Raw genomic sequence first — 16,436 nt, 5'->3', positions numbered from 1 at the left:
CTTTCTGCCGAAAATGCTTCGGGTTTTTATATTCTGGATAATTGTTTTCGGGGAAATGTTATAGTATCCAACTCCGCTAACTGATTGCTCACCACCACGCGCTATCGTACTTCTTAAACGACAACCACAACCCTCTCCTTAGCATTTCGCAGGAGTCTAGCAAAACAAAAAACCTATTCGTGCAGGTTCCAACAGGGTTCTGACATTCCAGTACATGAAAAAAATAAATCATTGCAGTGAACCGGAATTTGTTTATTTCAAATTCTGTATTTACGAATTTATAAAATATAATACCTAAGGTTCCAGATTGTCATCTCTGTGAAAGAAAATAGCATGATCTATAAACCAGAATATCTATTCAAAACAGAATCCAAACATTATGCTGAAGGCTAAATACGTCTGACTTAGGATAGCTGATACTATACAACAGTATACTAATATATTACAATTGAAAATATAAGAACTTTCACTACTCGATGGACAGCTTCTCAATATTCCACAGCAAACACTCCAGGAATACTAACCCTCGAACTCCTGCACGGCCACACTGATGTTCGGTAGGAAACAGCTTTTCTTCGCTGTCTGTATTTTTGTGAAACGATACAGAGCTGCGATCGATGCGATCCACAGAGTCAAATTGTACCGATACTCGGTTCCAAAAAATTACTCCGTTTCGTTCATACTCAAACACTTTGAATATTCGCAATCGTGCCGTGTTTCTGAAAACGGCGTATGTTGTGTGAGAATTTTGTATATAGAAAAAATAGATTCCAATAAGCTTACCTCATTTGTTCGATTATCGCTCCATTATTCCGCACAATGCGATAGAGTTGGTCAACCTTACCAAAGGCCTGCTCAACGAGGACGTCCAACTCAGTCACTAAACTCATTAAATGCGCTACTGAAGAACAGTGTGAACTTAAGTGTATTAAATTGATGGAATCGACTATTATCTTGAATTCAATATGTGCTAACAACAACCGAGACGAATGAACCAACTTTTCAGAACAGTGAATGTATTCGATGCTCTCTATCCGGACATCGTCTCCCTCACTGTACCATGGTAAAGATTTTTGAAGTAAGATTTTGAAGCATATGCTTCTTAGTACGCAATGCCGTAGTTTCAGACACGTTCGATTTTCACTGGTTGAATCCAGGAACCAACGATAACGCTCCGTTTCCAGTTTATTGCTTATTAACGATGTCACATTAGGCGTTCTCGGCAGGTCACTTGGGTTGAATACCTTGACAGGGACAACGGGAAACGTCACGGATCTGAAAAATATTCATAACGAAAATTAATATCTTGGCATGTGAAGGTAGTTTTTGTAAGCTCAATTTTTGAGGACTTTAGTATACTTACTTTTTATAGTTTTCCAACAGAAACCAAATCGAAGGAGTTTCCGGTAGATGGGCACCTTGTTGTTCTAAGCAAACCAATGGCAGTGTATTTACGGGTCTGTTAAGAATTTCATGAAGCCGTTCGTTCAGCGGCATATCGTGAACGGGTTGGCTAACACTTGATTCTAACAAATGCTCAAAATTACGTTTCCAACATTCCCTCAGTCGGATTACGTTGTCCTTCCTCACTTCGAACATTGTTCGTCTATTTCCACAGTCACAATTACCCTCGAAACTGCAGCAGGATTGTTGGGCTCCGGAAACCTGCCGACGAAGTTCATACATCACTTCGCTCGCCACGGTTGAGTTGAATTCCATAGAGGCACGTGTTTTCTTTATTCGCTTCGGGAGATCAACCAAGGTAAGTTTTGCTTCGACCGGAGATGACTTTACCGTTGTAGGAACTGTAAGAGAATCATCACTAATGATAATACAAGAACTTCCTTCTTGATCCCCATTCAGGGTTAAATGAGCAAACTCATTGTAATAGCTGTTGCTTAATTTCAATGAATTGCTTCCGTTGCTATTCTGGGCGTTGAGTGATGTCACCAGCGATAGGTTGGATTCGTTCGCCAGCATGTCATTATCTTCTACAATGAATACAGATGGATCGGTGAGCAACGTGTGTCCAAAATAACTTTGTTCCGCGTTGCACACTTTTTCTACCATCGTCATTCGCTCGTTTTTGATAGTAACAGATTCCACCTCAGCTGATATCGGATCGTATTCGGTCGATAACCGTGTATCATCTTCATTTTTAATCGATTGCGTCACGTCTTGTAGGAATGTTACTCGACGAGTAGATTTGCGAGATTCTCCTCTGGGTTCGTCTGATCGTCTGACACCGTTTTCGTCGGCTGAAACCGGCTCGCTCGTTTTTCGTTTCTTCATTGGATAATCATCAGTGAGAGAAAAATTCAGTGGATCATTTTTCTGGTCTATTAGTACGGATTTAGAAATGCGAGATAGATGTCGCTTTTGTGCGGTTAGATCGAGTTCGTTAATGTCAATAAAATTAATTGTTTTACAACCACCGACAGTTCGGTTTGGAGCAGTTACTATTGACGGTTCATCATTTTCAACCTCAACCAAATTTAAAGTCTCACGGGCCGTGCCGTTTGAATTTTGAACATTCGATTCATGAACCGAATGAGAAATAGTTTTTTCGCCATCATTGTCATTTAAATCCTCCTGGTTCGCTTCGGCATCGTAGAATTCCTCATCGTCGCTGGATTCGTAGTCTGGGTCTACCAACCGCACGATGGGTGGCTCAATTTCAATGCAAGATGGACTTGTCGCTTTTGAGATTTGCTAGAAGAAAAATATGGAACAAAAATTAATAAACTAAATAAGGTTCATGGATATACTTACTTTATTCTCAGAAGATTCTCCATCACCTCGATCATCCACTGCTATCGGTAATATACCAGACTCGTCCAGATCCATCGACTGTCGATCGAAAATTGTTCCCCGACTTCGTCGGACCGGTACCGTACCAGCCTTTTTGGGAGTCTCCTGAATAACAGATACAGCCGCTGCCGTTGGAGGTTGAATGAATGATGGTTCAGTCAACTCTTTTAGTACAAAACTGCAAACATCTTCCGTAACAGCAAAACTCGTCGGTCGTGTCAGTCTTGTTATGTCACCCAATCCGGATATTTCACTCAATTCGTGCACTGTAACCGGATCACCAACTGTTCGTCTAGCTGTCCCTGGTATGTTAGTAAACGCAGGACTGTTGTTATCTGGCTTCACCGAATGTGTTGCAGATTTGAAAGTTTGATTAGCAAAGTTCGACATCCTGTACGATGGCATCACGGCAGCGCTTCGTAGCACACAGTCATCCGGTAGCTGGGGAATACAAAAGGAGAACTCCGACTTATCATCATCATCGTGGTTGACATCCGACGGGGTTTCTACATCAACGGCCGAGTCCGCCTGTTCCGACTGGAAATCACGATTGAAAGATTCTTCCATGATGTCGTCCACCTGCACGATCGTTCTACGAGGGAGCTGGGTGGACTTCATTGGCGATTGAATAACGGATACTTCCATAGAATTCACTAAGGAACTCTCCATGCTCTGCGGGCCGAGAATCGTCTGTCGGTTTTTCTTGAACAACGCTTTTTCCGGTTGTTTTTGTGTTGATGAAGCGAACTCTGCAAAATAAACCAACGAGCGGAAGTTAAATTTGAGTTTTAACCATGTATAACAGAATGAATGCCGATTAAGATATTGTATAATTTATTTGGTTCGAATCATCTTTCAATTCATCTTTTACATTAAAACTGAATACGATTTCCACTTACGACTTATTTATCAACATAATCAACAAACACAACATGGTCCTAATAATAATTACTAAAAAAAGTATTCTACTGCGTGATAGATCACAATCAAACCCTTATGATACTCGATTGAATGATCTCTGCAAGCCAATAACAGCAATGATCGTACCGTAGTTTATATCAGAGGTGGAAATTAGCCCATTTTGCGCATGGAAATGTGAATCAAGTTTTCCGATTGTGAATCAAAAAACCTATTTTAATCCACCTAGTGGTGTAATGATGCCTTTCTCATATTACTTATTACATCATAAATATAACCGTGAAATTCGCAAAAACAACTGTCTATTGAATAGGAATAGGATAATTTGTTCGGATCTAATCTCACAAACTCTGTAAATCCTGTTTAACCTGTAGTTCCGGAACCGAAAGTAGTATCCACAACAAATTAAGGAATTCCGTATGAAACTGTAAGACTTTTCTTTTGAACCTATAAGTTTGTGAAAATCTATTCGGCCATCTCCAAGAAAAGTGAGTGAGATCCTTTTTGCAGTTTCTAATCACTATTTCCAATTCTCCCGAAACCGGATTCAGATGAACGGAATAGCCGAAGTTGGTTCGTTTGCTACCAACAAATATGACCTACAAATTGGAACAGTTTTGAACGTAGTTAAACTTATACTTACTATCTCATGCTCTATTTCGTTTAAACCAATTAAAATAAATCTAACGAAACGAACCTGCGTTTCTGTTACTACTGCGTGCTAAACAGCATGAATCAGCAGCATGAAACATGTAGTAGGATTGTTATTATTATTATTGACATCACTACACAACGTGTACGAAATAGAACCAGGGCTTGCATATTGAAGCAACGAATATGAACGAAAGGGTTTCACTATCTGTGCTATTCACACACATTCGTATGTCAGGTAGAATTCACAGCGCAACCCAAGCCAGGAGAGCTGCTTCGTTCGTTCATTAGTTCATGAATATGCCCGCTTGCTGAGACCTATGCTTCATGAGGTTAGCATTTGATGAATGGTTCTCATATTGTAGATGCCTATGAGGAAACTAGTTTCATAACTTTTAGTTCCGATGAATATTAATTTAAAGAACATTGCTTTTAGTGTTTTTAGGATATGTACACAGTGTAAACTGCCAAGAAACAAATGGATCGTTTTGAAAATGGGCTCAAATGCAAAATTTCTGCTATAAAATGTTTAAAGTCTGTTTGAAATGTGATCAAATTTGGTCTTGGAATGCGAACATTATGTTAAAAATGATTTCTGTAAACCTACTTTTTAAAAATAAACCGTAAACATTGCCTAAATGACGTTGCTTCGCGTCTTGTAGCACACCGTGAGGCATGGTCTTCTTTCTCGTACAATACTAACGAGAGTGAACCCTTCATTTCATTACATTGTCATGGATTGCTTAGTTCATGTGTTAACTGAGAATGAGAGCACAGACAATTTACTTGGCAAGGGGAATTGGTCTGCTCAGTAGCATATACTCTCACGCATCCAGTTTCTCTCTAATATAGGTCTCTCATTCAGCTATGTCAAGCAAAGTGTTCACAGCAGATATTTTTTGTTGCTTCGTTCGTTTGAGGATTCACAATACAAGCCCTGAATAGAACAAAGCACGCCTTGTTCGTTTTGTGTTTTCTTCTTCTATCGGTGTTGTACATATTGTCACTCTATATGGCGATTTGAAAACTTTGACACTCATTGCCCTGTAACTGCGGAACCGGAAGTCGGATCCGGATGAAATTTCACAGTAGGTTTAAAGACAGTATGAACTTTAATTCAAATCAAGATTTGTGAAAATCGGTTCAAGCATTGCAGAGAAATCGAAGTGAATTTAGTTTTAGGAGTTTTTCTTCTCCACCTTCTGTGCTCTCGGAACAGGAAAAGAGGGGATCAGTAGTGCCGAATTAAGTTTTTATGCCCACAAACTAACAAGCTCTGCAAACTAGAAGAATTTATCAGACAGTTTTATGGGATTTGTACCTGTTTTTAACCATCGTTCGTGGAAAAATACTAATAAAATTGGTAATTTTCCACTTATCACGCTTTAGTTCCGGAACCGGAAGTCGGATCCAGATAAAATGTTCCACAAATTTTTAGGGTATTATAAGACCTTTCATTTGAATCTAAGTTTGCGAAAATCGGTTGAGTTGTTCCAGAGATAATTGAGTGTAAACTTTTTCTCAAATTTTCACATATTACCATATAACTCCGGAACCGGAAGTCACATTCAAACGAAATTCAATAGCAAACTATGGGACCATAATACCTTTTATTTGAATCTTAGTTTGTGAAAATCGGTTCAGCCATCTCTGAAAAAAGTGAGTGCATATTTTTTTCACTTTTTTGGTACATATCATCCTATATCTCCGGAACCGGAAGTCGGATCGGAATGAAATTCAATAGCAGGCTATGGGACTATGAGACCTTTCATTTGAATCTGTGTTTGTGAAAATCGGTTTAGCCATCTCTGAGAAAAGTGAGTGCATATTTTTGTTACATACACACACACATACACACACACACACACACACGGACGGACGGGCACACACACACAGACATTTGCTCAGTTCGTCGAGCTGAGTCGAATGGTATATGACATTCGGCCCTCCGGGCCTCGGTTAAAAAGTCGATTTTCACAGTGATTGCATAGCCTTTCTATATGAGAAAGGCAAAACCGAGCACCGCGAATTAAGAAATTTGGTAACAAAACTAAAATTGCGATTATGTTTTAAAATGTTGGAAATGAAATTGAAGACCTTTTTGAATTCTAAGTAAAACCAAAATTTATCTCAACAAAAATTATTCATTTCAAAATTCAATATAATATCTACCATAAATATGTGATATGAAGAGATAATACTGACTATTTTTACCTTTCTCATATAGAAAGGCTATGCAATTACTGTGAAAATCGACGACCGGAGGGCCGAATGTTATATACCATTCGACTCAGCTCGACGAACTGAGCAAATGGCTGTGTGTGTGTGTGTATGTGTCCGTGTGTGTGTGTGTATGTGTCCGTATGTGTGTGTGTATGTAACAAAAATATGCACTCACTTTTCTCAGAGATGGCTGAACCGATTTTCACAAACAAAGATTCAAATGAAAGGTCTCATAGTCCCATAGCCTGCTATTGAATTTCATTCCGATCCGACTTCCGGTTCCGGAGATATAGGATGATATGTACCAAAAAAGTGAAAAAAATATGCACTCACTTTTTTCAGAGATGGCTGAACCGATTTTCACAAACTAAGATTCAAATAAAAGGTATAATGGTCCCATAGCTTGCTATTGAATTTCATTTGAATGTAACTTCCGCTTCCGGAGTTATATGGTGATATGTGAAAATTTGAGAAAAAGTTTACACTCAATTATCTCTGGAACAACTCAACCGATTTTTGCAAACTAAGATTCAAATGAAAGGTCTTGTAATATCCTAAAAATTTGTGGAACATTTTATCAGGATCTGACTTCCGGTTTCGGAACTATAGCGTGATAAGTGGAAAATTACCAATTTTATTAGTATTTTTCCACGAACGATGGTTAAAAACAGGTACAAATCCCATAAAACTGTCTGATAAATTTTTCTAGTTTGCAGAGCTTGTCAGTTTGTGGGCATAAAAACTTAATTCGGCACTACTGGTCCCCTCTTTTCCTGTTCTGAGAGCAGCAGGAAAAAAACCTCCTTAAACTAAATTCACTTCGATTTCTCTGCGATGCTTGAACCGATTTTGACAAATCTTGATTTGAATTAAAGTTCATACTGTTTTTAAACCTACTGTGAAATTTCATTCGGATCCGACTTCCGGTTCCGCAGTTGCAGGGCGATGAGTGTCAAAGTTTTCAAATCGCCATATAGAGTGACAATATGTACAACACCGAAAGAAGAAGAAAACACAAAACGAACAAGGCGTGCTTTGTTCTATTTCGTGCACGTTGTGTAGTGATGTCAATATAATTAATAATAATAAAAATAATAATAATAATAATAATAATAATAATAAAAATAATAATCCTATTACATGTTTTATGCTGTTTAGCTTGACTTACATATGCAGAAGTAACAAAAACGCAGGTTCGTTTCGTTTGTTAGATTTCGTTTAATTGGTTTAATCGAAATAGAGTATGAGATAGTAAGTATAGGTTTAACTACGTTCAAAACTGTTCCAATTTGTAAGTCATATTTGTTGGTAGTAAACGAACCAACTTCGGCTATTCCGTTTATCTGAATCCGGTCTCGGAAGAATTGGAAATAGTCATCAAAAACTGCAAAAAGGATCTCACTTACTTTTCTTGGGGATGACCAAAGCGATTTTCACAAACTTATAGGTTCAAAAGAAAAGGCTTACAGTTTCATACAGAATTCCTTAATTTGTTGTGGATACTACTTTCGGTTCCGGAACTACAGGGTAAACAGGTATTATAGAGTTTGTTAGATTAGGTTCGAACAAACTTTCCTATTTCTATTCAATAAACAGTTGTTTTTGCGAATTTCACGGTTATATTTATGATGTAATGAGTAATATGAGAAAGGCATCATTACACCACTAGGTGGATTAAAATAGGTTTTATTTACCGTGAATCAAAAAATTTGCTTATTTCCACTCCTGGTTTATATGTCGTAAAGACAGCTGAAGAAAATTACATTGAGTATACTGCACTTAAGAATATCATAAGTCAAATCGTATGATTATGTCAATATTCAATGTTCGACAATTTCATTGCTGTCGTATGGGATTCTTTCCGGTTAATTGTGGAATATAATTTCATTCAAATGGCTGCCTCGGCTGGCCTTGCAGTACGCCATACGGTCGGTCCAGTTTTTTAGTACATTTTCGATTGTATGCAGCTTTTTTCAGCTATGGCTGCACGAATGTTGTCCTTCAAGGCTTGAATTGTCTCTGGCTTGTGCACATAACACTTATCTTTGATAGCCCTCCAAAGATAATAGTCTAACGGCGTCAAATCACAGCTCCGAGGCGGCCAAACGACATCTGAATTTTGTCTGATAATTCGATCTTCGAAGACTGTGCGCAAAAGATCGATCGTAGCGTTGACTGTGTGGCACGGAACGCCGTCTTGATGGAACCAAATGGTGTCCAAGTCTTCCTCTTCAAGTAACGGGAAGAAAAATCGCTGATCATTGCGCCGTAGCGCTCGCCATTGACCGTGGCGGCGGCTCCTGCCTCATTTTCGAAGACCAAAATCCGCACCAAACCGTCACTCTCTGAGGATGCATCGGCTTCTCCATGATAACGTGCCGGTTTTCCGTCTCCCAGATGCGACAATTTTATTTATTAACATACCCGCCGAGATAAAAATGTGCCTCATCCGAGAAGATGATTTTTTGGCAAAAATCGGCGTCTTCTTCAAGCTGATCGCAAACCCAGTTTCAAAGTAAAACTGCACTATTTTCACGCGTTCCTCAAGCGTATACACAACCATTTTCGTTCAGCGGAAGGATAAAACTAAGTTTCTGTCAAATCAGAAGTGACATTGGGCTAAGGCCAGTAGGTCGCGTATAACCACGTGGATCGCTCTGCGTATTACATTTCCCTCAATGCTCTCTCGCAAATGTGCAAAATAACTCTCGATGTGGCCGAGTGGCAAGAAAGTTTTGATATTTTCGGTTACAAGTTTGACTACATCACATAAAATCCAATAATCACTGCAGTAAAAACCATTCAAGCGAAGAGGTTGTGTTTCGATTGTACTGGCTCGTGAGTTAACGGCTGCTACCGAGACAATTCTAAGCTTCAGGTAGTTAAACTGCTCATATCAAACGGAATATTCGGGGCGTTTCCCGACTGAAAAGCTGGTAACGAAGGCCATCCCGTTGATACGCACTACGCACGATACGGTGGATGCACTTAATTATTCCTAAAATATCGACAAAGGCATGGTTCAGGGGACTGGATGTGAGTAGAGATTTCATTCGTGTGATGTCCAGACTCATGTCAAATCACTACACGTTAGATGCACATCTCCTTCGAATTGGACTTTCCGAGACTAATCATTGTGTTTGTGGCGAAGGTTACCGCGATATTGACCATGTTGTTTGGACATGCGTGGAGTATCGTGATGTCAGATCTCAACTAATAAATTTCTTGCGTACCCAAGGTAGACTATCCAATGTCCCAGTTCGCGACATTCTTGCTTGTCGTGACGTTTCTTACATGAAACTTCTTTATTATTTCATTAAGTCCATTGGAGTTCCAATTTAAATTTCATTTTATGTTAGACTGTTTTCTCTTCAATGAGTTCAACCAATAGCCAGCTATCTTATATTGAATAAAAGTGATGAACTGATACAAACAAACCTGAAATAGTTATGAGATCATGTACAAAACAAATGTATTTCATTTGATGCAATTTATAATAGCAACTCGCTTGACTTTCCCGCCCGCTAAAGTCAATGAATCATTCTGAAATTCAGATTTTAAGCGTAGAAATAGCCCTCTAAATCACCCTAGAACATACTGGCCTCGGCCCTTAAGGTTACCAATGTCGAAATAACCGCTAGTTCAAACAAAAATGATAGATGGCGGACCCTGTATTGGAAAAAGTTTCAGTTATTTTTAGGAACAACGGGCTCACAAATACCATTTTTTGACAACAATTAAAGTGGTAATTGGGTTAGATTTGTCATCAAAGGAAAGCGACATAAATGTAAACATAAGTCGAACCCATTCAAGTTATCCAAAACCGGTAACATTTTCGAAAGATGGTATAATTTGGATTGAATTGATTCGATTAATCATCGTATTATCAGATATTAAAAAGTAACAGTACTCACCTAACTGAACGTCATTCTCCATTAGCTGCAACGAGCCTCTAGCATGAAGAGATGACATCTTTTTATTTTCACATGCCTTCTCATCGATTATCAAACCAGTCGGTTTGACTTCCGTCAAAGCCGAACGGAATCCATGTCCGGTAGTGGTTTGGTCCATGTCATCTTCACAGTAGACTGTTTGGCGAGACTTTGTCCTCGTTGAAAGCTGTAGCTCCGATTGACCGACGGTATGCTTAGTATCTTCCATTGAACTTTTTCTCATTTTTTCATTGGTAGTCAGAACAAACGCTTTATTGGAATCCATACAATATTTCTGCACGTCCACCGTAGTTTCTTCCATCGCATCCGTGGCTAAAATCGTATGACGATTTTTTGAACTCGGTACAACGTTGACTGGGTTGGTAACTGGTGTGTTTTGTTTGGGCTTCAGCGATGGTGAACAAGATTCATCGATGGCGTCACCGGGTAGGATTGTGCCACGCATTTGGAAAATAGGATGCTGATCAGATCTCGGTAGTAATTCTTTCGAGTTCAGCACACTTTTTCGCAACAGAAGTGTTTCGTCTAGTTCCTGTGGTTCGTAAACCGTTTGGCGAGACTTTGACTTCATTGATTGACCAACAGCCGACCGGTAAGCAAACGATTTATCGGTAGGTCCATCGATATAACTGGTTTGGCATGATTTATTATGACTTTGCCGTGGAGAAACGCATCGTTTTTGTACTGCATTTTCACTGGTCGTTTGCTCCATGTCAGCCGGTTGAAACACGGTTGATCGGGTGCTAGATTTGAAGGATTTTGACGGAGACAAAGTGCCGTGTTTCGATAGAATCGGTTCGGTAATTAAAGACAATGGTTGAAAATCCGAAGCAAGTGTCTGATCCATATCAGCATGTTGGAAAATGGTTTGCCGACAATTTTGCAACGGCTCTTCGTGTATTGTGGGCTGATGAGGTCGGTCAAACTGCTGGCAGTCACCAATGCCAATCGTTGCATCCATGTTCTCCACTGCGAAGCTGGTCTGACGGGGTTTGTCGGTACTACGTTCTTTCATGTTTTCCATTTGCATCGGTTTACTAAGGCCATAGCCCGAAGTGAATGTTTCATCCATGTCCACAGGGTTGAAAACAGTTAGACGGGGTTGTTTGTTGTCCTGTTCTAGCCTTCGACAGTTTGTGGGGGTAGTTGACCGATTCATGTCCTCTACTTGGAAGCATGATTGTCTTGGTTGATTAGCCGTGATTTTGCGCTCCACACCTGCGTTTTCGATGTGTCGAACATTGGGAACCGTTTCATTGCAATTTTTCATTCTTGACACAATTACTGAAGTAGCTTTCGGTGATTGACACCTTGTTTCGTCCATTTGTTCACAATTAATGATTGTATTACGAGAAGATGATTTTTCTGGGCGTGGCGATTGCTTCATCACTTCATCGTTCAGTTTCCCTACGACGGTTTGATCCATACTTTCACGAGAATTGATCGTTTGACGCAGCGTTTGCTTTGCGACAACTTTCGCTGCGGGAGATGGTTCTTTTCTGCTTTCATCTATTTCACTACCGAAAATTGTAATCTTCCGCTGTCTACGGTCCGTAGAAATGTTTTCTCCTAAATCAGTGGTTTCATCCATGCTCTGTGGAGCAGCAGTTGTCAATCTGGATCGCAAATTTTTATCGCATTCTTTTCCGTCTAGTGACGATCGTTTGGTTTCTTCCATCAGCGCAATTGATTTCTTAAAATCTTCTTTCGATTGTTTTTCACCATAACTGTCGTTTACGGTACAGTCCATATCCACGTCCACAATTGTTCTTCGTGCATTGCCATAATTTCGTAGGTCTTCCAACGATCCTGATCGGGGCTCGAGCTTGCTATGAACTAATTTTTCGTTAAAAAGTATTGTTGGTCGAACAGGTTGTTGAGCCATTGGCTCCAAAGCAGACTGATTAATATCTTCGTTAGTTAAAATAGTTGATCTTGTTTTCGCCACAGTATGTACTGGGCCACCGGTAGGACCTTGGGTGGAGACATCCATCAATTGACAATCAGTCAGACGTACCGGCTTCGGCAATGGTTCTGTTTCTGTCCCGGTCAGATCAATCACTTCTCGAGGATAGATTGTTTGACGGTGCTTCTCTTGATTCCCCTGGCGGGTCTCAGTTTCCATTGCATAATCCAGCGTGCCAGACCGAGGTTCCAACTTGGTACATTCCAGATTTTCATTGAAAAGCATGGTTGGCCTAAGAGCTTTTCTTAATATTGGTTCCGAACCGATTTGATTAATATCTTCTCTGGTTAAAATTGTTGTTCTTCTCGCAGCAGCATGCTCAGGTTCTTCTGCAGGACTTTGCATGCAGACGTCCAATGAATGGTAATCTGTTCGACGCGTTGGCGGTTGTTGGAAATCTGTTCCTTCGCTCATAACTTCAATCGCTTCTTGTGGGTAAATCGTTTGACGTTGCTTGTCTTGTGATTTAACGATATTTTTTACATTGTCATTCAAACACGATCGCGACTCAGGCTTGCTTATATCTAAATTTTCATCTAAAAGCACTGCAGATCGACCCGGTTTTTCGTTCAGTTGTATTGAAGTAGTATGATTCATTGCTTCACTTGTTAAAATAGTCGTTCTTTTCATTGCAACATTTTGCATCTGTCCACCTGCAGGACTTTGCGTAGAGACATCCAGTGCACGATGATCCGTTCGACGTTCCGATCGTTGTGATTGTTCCAGTTCTACACGAGTCAGATCAATAACTTCTTGAGGATAAATAGTTTGCCGTTGCTGCTTCTGAGATTTTCCGTCGTCCGATTTTGCCTCCACATCCAGCGATACATCTAATGGATGGATTGTGGTCTTCCTTAAATCACTTTTCAAAGGTGCTTGTTTTTCCGGACTATCTAAACATATAGTGTCTCCTCTATTCGAAGAGTTCTTATCGTTCTGTGGCTTAGCGAAACCAAAATCATGATTCAAAGTCCTGAGTGACATCCGATGAATCTTGGGACGATTTGCTTCCTGCTTCGTCTCTAGACCGGTCACCAGTTCCAAACCAATACTGTTTCTACCGAACACTAGTTCAGAAACATCCATATTAATTTTTTCTATCGGAACAAGCGGGGGATGTTTTTCTATTTTCTTAGGAGACTCATCCATTTTAGCTTCGTACACAGTTTGCCTCACTGGAGGCCTCGGAGGTGTTTGTGTTACTGCCTTTGGAATCGTCAAGTGTTCTTGGTCTTCAGTTGGTATTTCTTTTTCGTACATAATTGTCCGTCTGTTCAAGTTCGGAGAGTTTCTTGTTGGCGATGGTAAATCTAACTGCATATCACTGACATTAAGCTTGGATGTTTCTGCTATTCGCTGATTTTTTCCCGGCGACAAGTACTTACTATCATCCATCTGCCTCGAGGATGGAACAAATGACGGCCTTGCTCTACTGAGTCCATTCAACGGAACCAGTACGTCACACAATGATTCCTCCGACAACGGAACTTCACCAACAACCGTGCCTTCAGATCGTGGCTGTTGATCATCGCTGATAATCAAAGAGGTTTCCATTGGTTCCGGATTGTTTACCTGTAAAAACAAAATTTCCATGTACAAACAGTTCCAAACAAATCTTTAATTTATTGTTCCGACTGTTACCTCCGATACTCGGGAACTTTCAAGTGATACCGGTCTCGATCCCGGACCTAATATTTTAGCTACAGTTTGCGTTATTGCAATAGTGGAATCGATATCTTCCTCCTCGCCTACCCCTACTCCTCCTCCTCCTCCTTCATCCGAAAAACGTGAATCATATTTCATCGATGTGAGTCCTTGTTGCATCAAACGCAACTTTAGGGCAGCAGCCGGATGAGAATTCCATGCTTCCGAAATATCAGGATTGCTATTACCAAACGTTAACCGTTGCGAAAGATCCGCCGTTTGTTGGTTCACTAAAGCTGAGCGTGATCCAGTTTGATTGGATTTATTCCGCCACGGATTCGAAACGTTTGACGTTTGAAAAAGAATCTTACTCGGCTCGACATTACTAGTACTACTTAAACCTGCCGCAGAAGGACCGAAAAAGTTCAAATCGGTGTCATTCGGTGAACGGTTGTCCTTAGAACTATTTTGATTTTGAGTCGGAACATCGTCTATCGAAACGAACATATTCTGTTTCGGATGATAGTAAATAGTTTTCCGTGGCGAATTCATTTTCCCATCACACTTGACCGGACTTACATCCATTGCAATCGAGTCAGCTAGTGTCTGGTCAGCTTGTTTCTGTCGCAATACGGGTCGTGAGTGCAGCGTTGGTTCCAAAAACAACCGATCCGTGACATTGAGCACACTGGAATTAACTGAAATCTCTCCGCGCATTCGTCGTCTTTCCTCTTCGCATGCTGAAACTGACAAGTTCCATATGCTGCTATTATTTGGACTGATACGACGATCTTCAACATTTTCTTTGTTTTTCGAATCACATTCGTTTGGACCAAATTGAGAAATATCCGACCGGGAAATATTTTTCGATATCGTGTCATTAATTGACATATGTATTGGAGTTCCATCTGCCGATAGCTCATACGAATTGCACCAAATAGTAGCCGTATCATCAGATGCGATAAATTCCCTATGAGATAAATTGTTGGTCAATGCTTGATATCATAATAATCACAATAAACAACTCACTTGACCGATTTCTTGGGTTTAAATCCAATCCTTTTCGCAGTTTTCAGTGCAGTGGTAGTTTCAGTTGGACTAGCTTCCAAGCTACCAGGACCAACTGAAGGACGTTTTTTGAGTATCTACAAGATAAAGCCGCGGTTGTTTATTAAACCGATTATGCTTTCTATGCTGTAACGGACTCACCGAAGATCGTTTGCCCTTCGAGCTCATTTTGTCTGGTTTATTCACAATAAAATAACCAACCACGTATAATTTATTAAACTTTGAACTCCACTAGCACTATTCCAACATTTATTTCCGTAAAACATGCATTATTTCAAGAAAACAAACAGGTTTAACACAGAGCCGCTTCTCAGTTTACTACGGTTTTGCACATATCACTTTTGTTTGCTATGCTACGAAACGGTTCTATTGAAAAATAACCGCTTTTATATGAGCGAGCAAGAAAATTATTGTTAGGTACTTTATGAGCAAGCAAGCGGTACAGTGCCAAAGACAGGATTGCCAGTTTTGTTTAAACGAAAACTTCATTATTCAATTTTACATAGAAGATAACATTTAGTTTTAAGATGTCTATCATTTTCAATATCAAATTTACCCCAGGACGAAACTATTTTTACAGTAAAACAAATGGAATAGTATCAAAGCCACATTAGAAACTTCTTGGAACAGTTAATCCAGCGGCCTTCGTACAGACTGCACTAATGATTGAGTATGGAACATTAGCTTGGTAGAATCTACACTCAGGCAAATTGAGTTGCGAAAATCATAAGGCAAATATTATGATTCATCGCAAATCACCAAAATCACCATTTCATAAGATTTATATAAAAAATATACGTATGCAATATACATCTCATATGTCACTTTTATAGCATTCATACGAACAACTTATGAATTCCACAGTATATAAGGAAAGTTATGTTTGTCATAGAAATTTCGCACAATGTTCCAAAAAATGTCGTATGAATTTCATAAGACTTTTTTATTGGAATTCCAATTTTCGTGACTTCATAAAGACCGCCTTGTGATTCGCGTACGATATTCTTGTGGCTCAAAACCATACGGAATCATTATTATATTCCATATATTTTTTGCTTGAGTGTGAGACAAGACGAGACAGATGGCTTCTTACTCTTTTTTTTTTTACTGCCAATGAATCAAGTTCATCTTTGACAGCTGCCATGTGTTTGTTTTGTTTTGCGACTGCAAATTAAAAATTGAAAAATGATTAAAAAGTTCCT

General features: G+C 39.6%; 1 protein-coding gene across 2 annotated transcripts; it reads right to left on the bottom strand.

Annotated features, from left to right (window-relative positions):
* Positions 1-274: 274 nt before the first annotated feature.
* On the bottom strand, positions 275-15,567 carry LOC131436620 (uncharacterized). 2 transcript variants are annotated; one of them, XM_058605442.1, is made up of 9 exons: positions 15,376-15,567; positions 15,196-15,311; positions 14,164-15,136; positions 10,518-14,094; positions 3,322-3,560; positions 2,773-3,252; positions 1,364-2,712; positions 784-1,275; positions 275-719 (listed from the first exon to the last, which is right to left on the bottom strand). In XM_058605442.1, exons 1-9 carry the CDS (start codon positions 15,400-15,402, stop codon positions 470-472), a joined length of 7,503 nt encoding a protein of 2,500 aa, XP_058461425.1. In that variant the 5' UTR covers positions 15,403-15,567; the 3' UTR covers positions 275-469. The 2 variants fall into 2 exon arrangements, with proteins under 2 accessions (XP_058461425.1, XP_058461424.1); XM_058605441.1 differs by having other exon boundaries at positions 2,773-3,560.
* Positions 15,568-16,436: the final 869 nt, after the last annotated feature.

This window comes from Malaya genurostris, chromosome 3 (assembly GCF_030247185.1).
Source record: "Malaya genurostris strain Urasoe2022 chromosome 3, Malgen_1.1, whole genome shotgun sequence".
Lineage (NCBI taxonomy): Eukaryota > Metazoa > Arthropoda > Insecta > Diptera > Culicidae > Malaya > Malaya genurostris.
This window is presented reverse-complemented; position numbering and strand designations above follow the sequence as displayed.

Excerpts from the sequence above, each read along its gene's own strand:
- LOC131436620 (XM_058605441.1), bottom strand. The coding sequence starts at position 15,402 with ATGAGCTCGAAGGGCAAACGATCTTCG. Across the intron at positions 15,312-15,375 it reads CGAAGGGCAAACGATCTTCG|ATACTCAAAAAACGTCCTTC; the intron begins GTGAGTCCGTTA and ends TTTATCTTGTAG. Across the intron at positions 3,561-10,517 it reads GGAGAATGACGTTCAGTTAG|AGTTCGCTTCATCAACACAA; the intron begins GTGAGTACTGTT and ends TTTATTTTGCAG.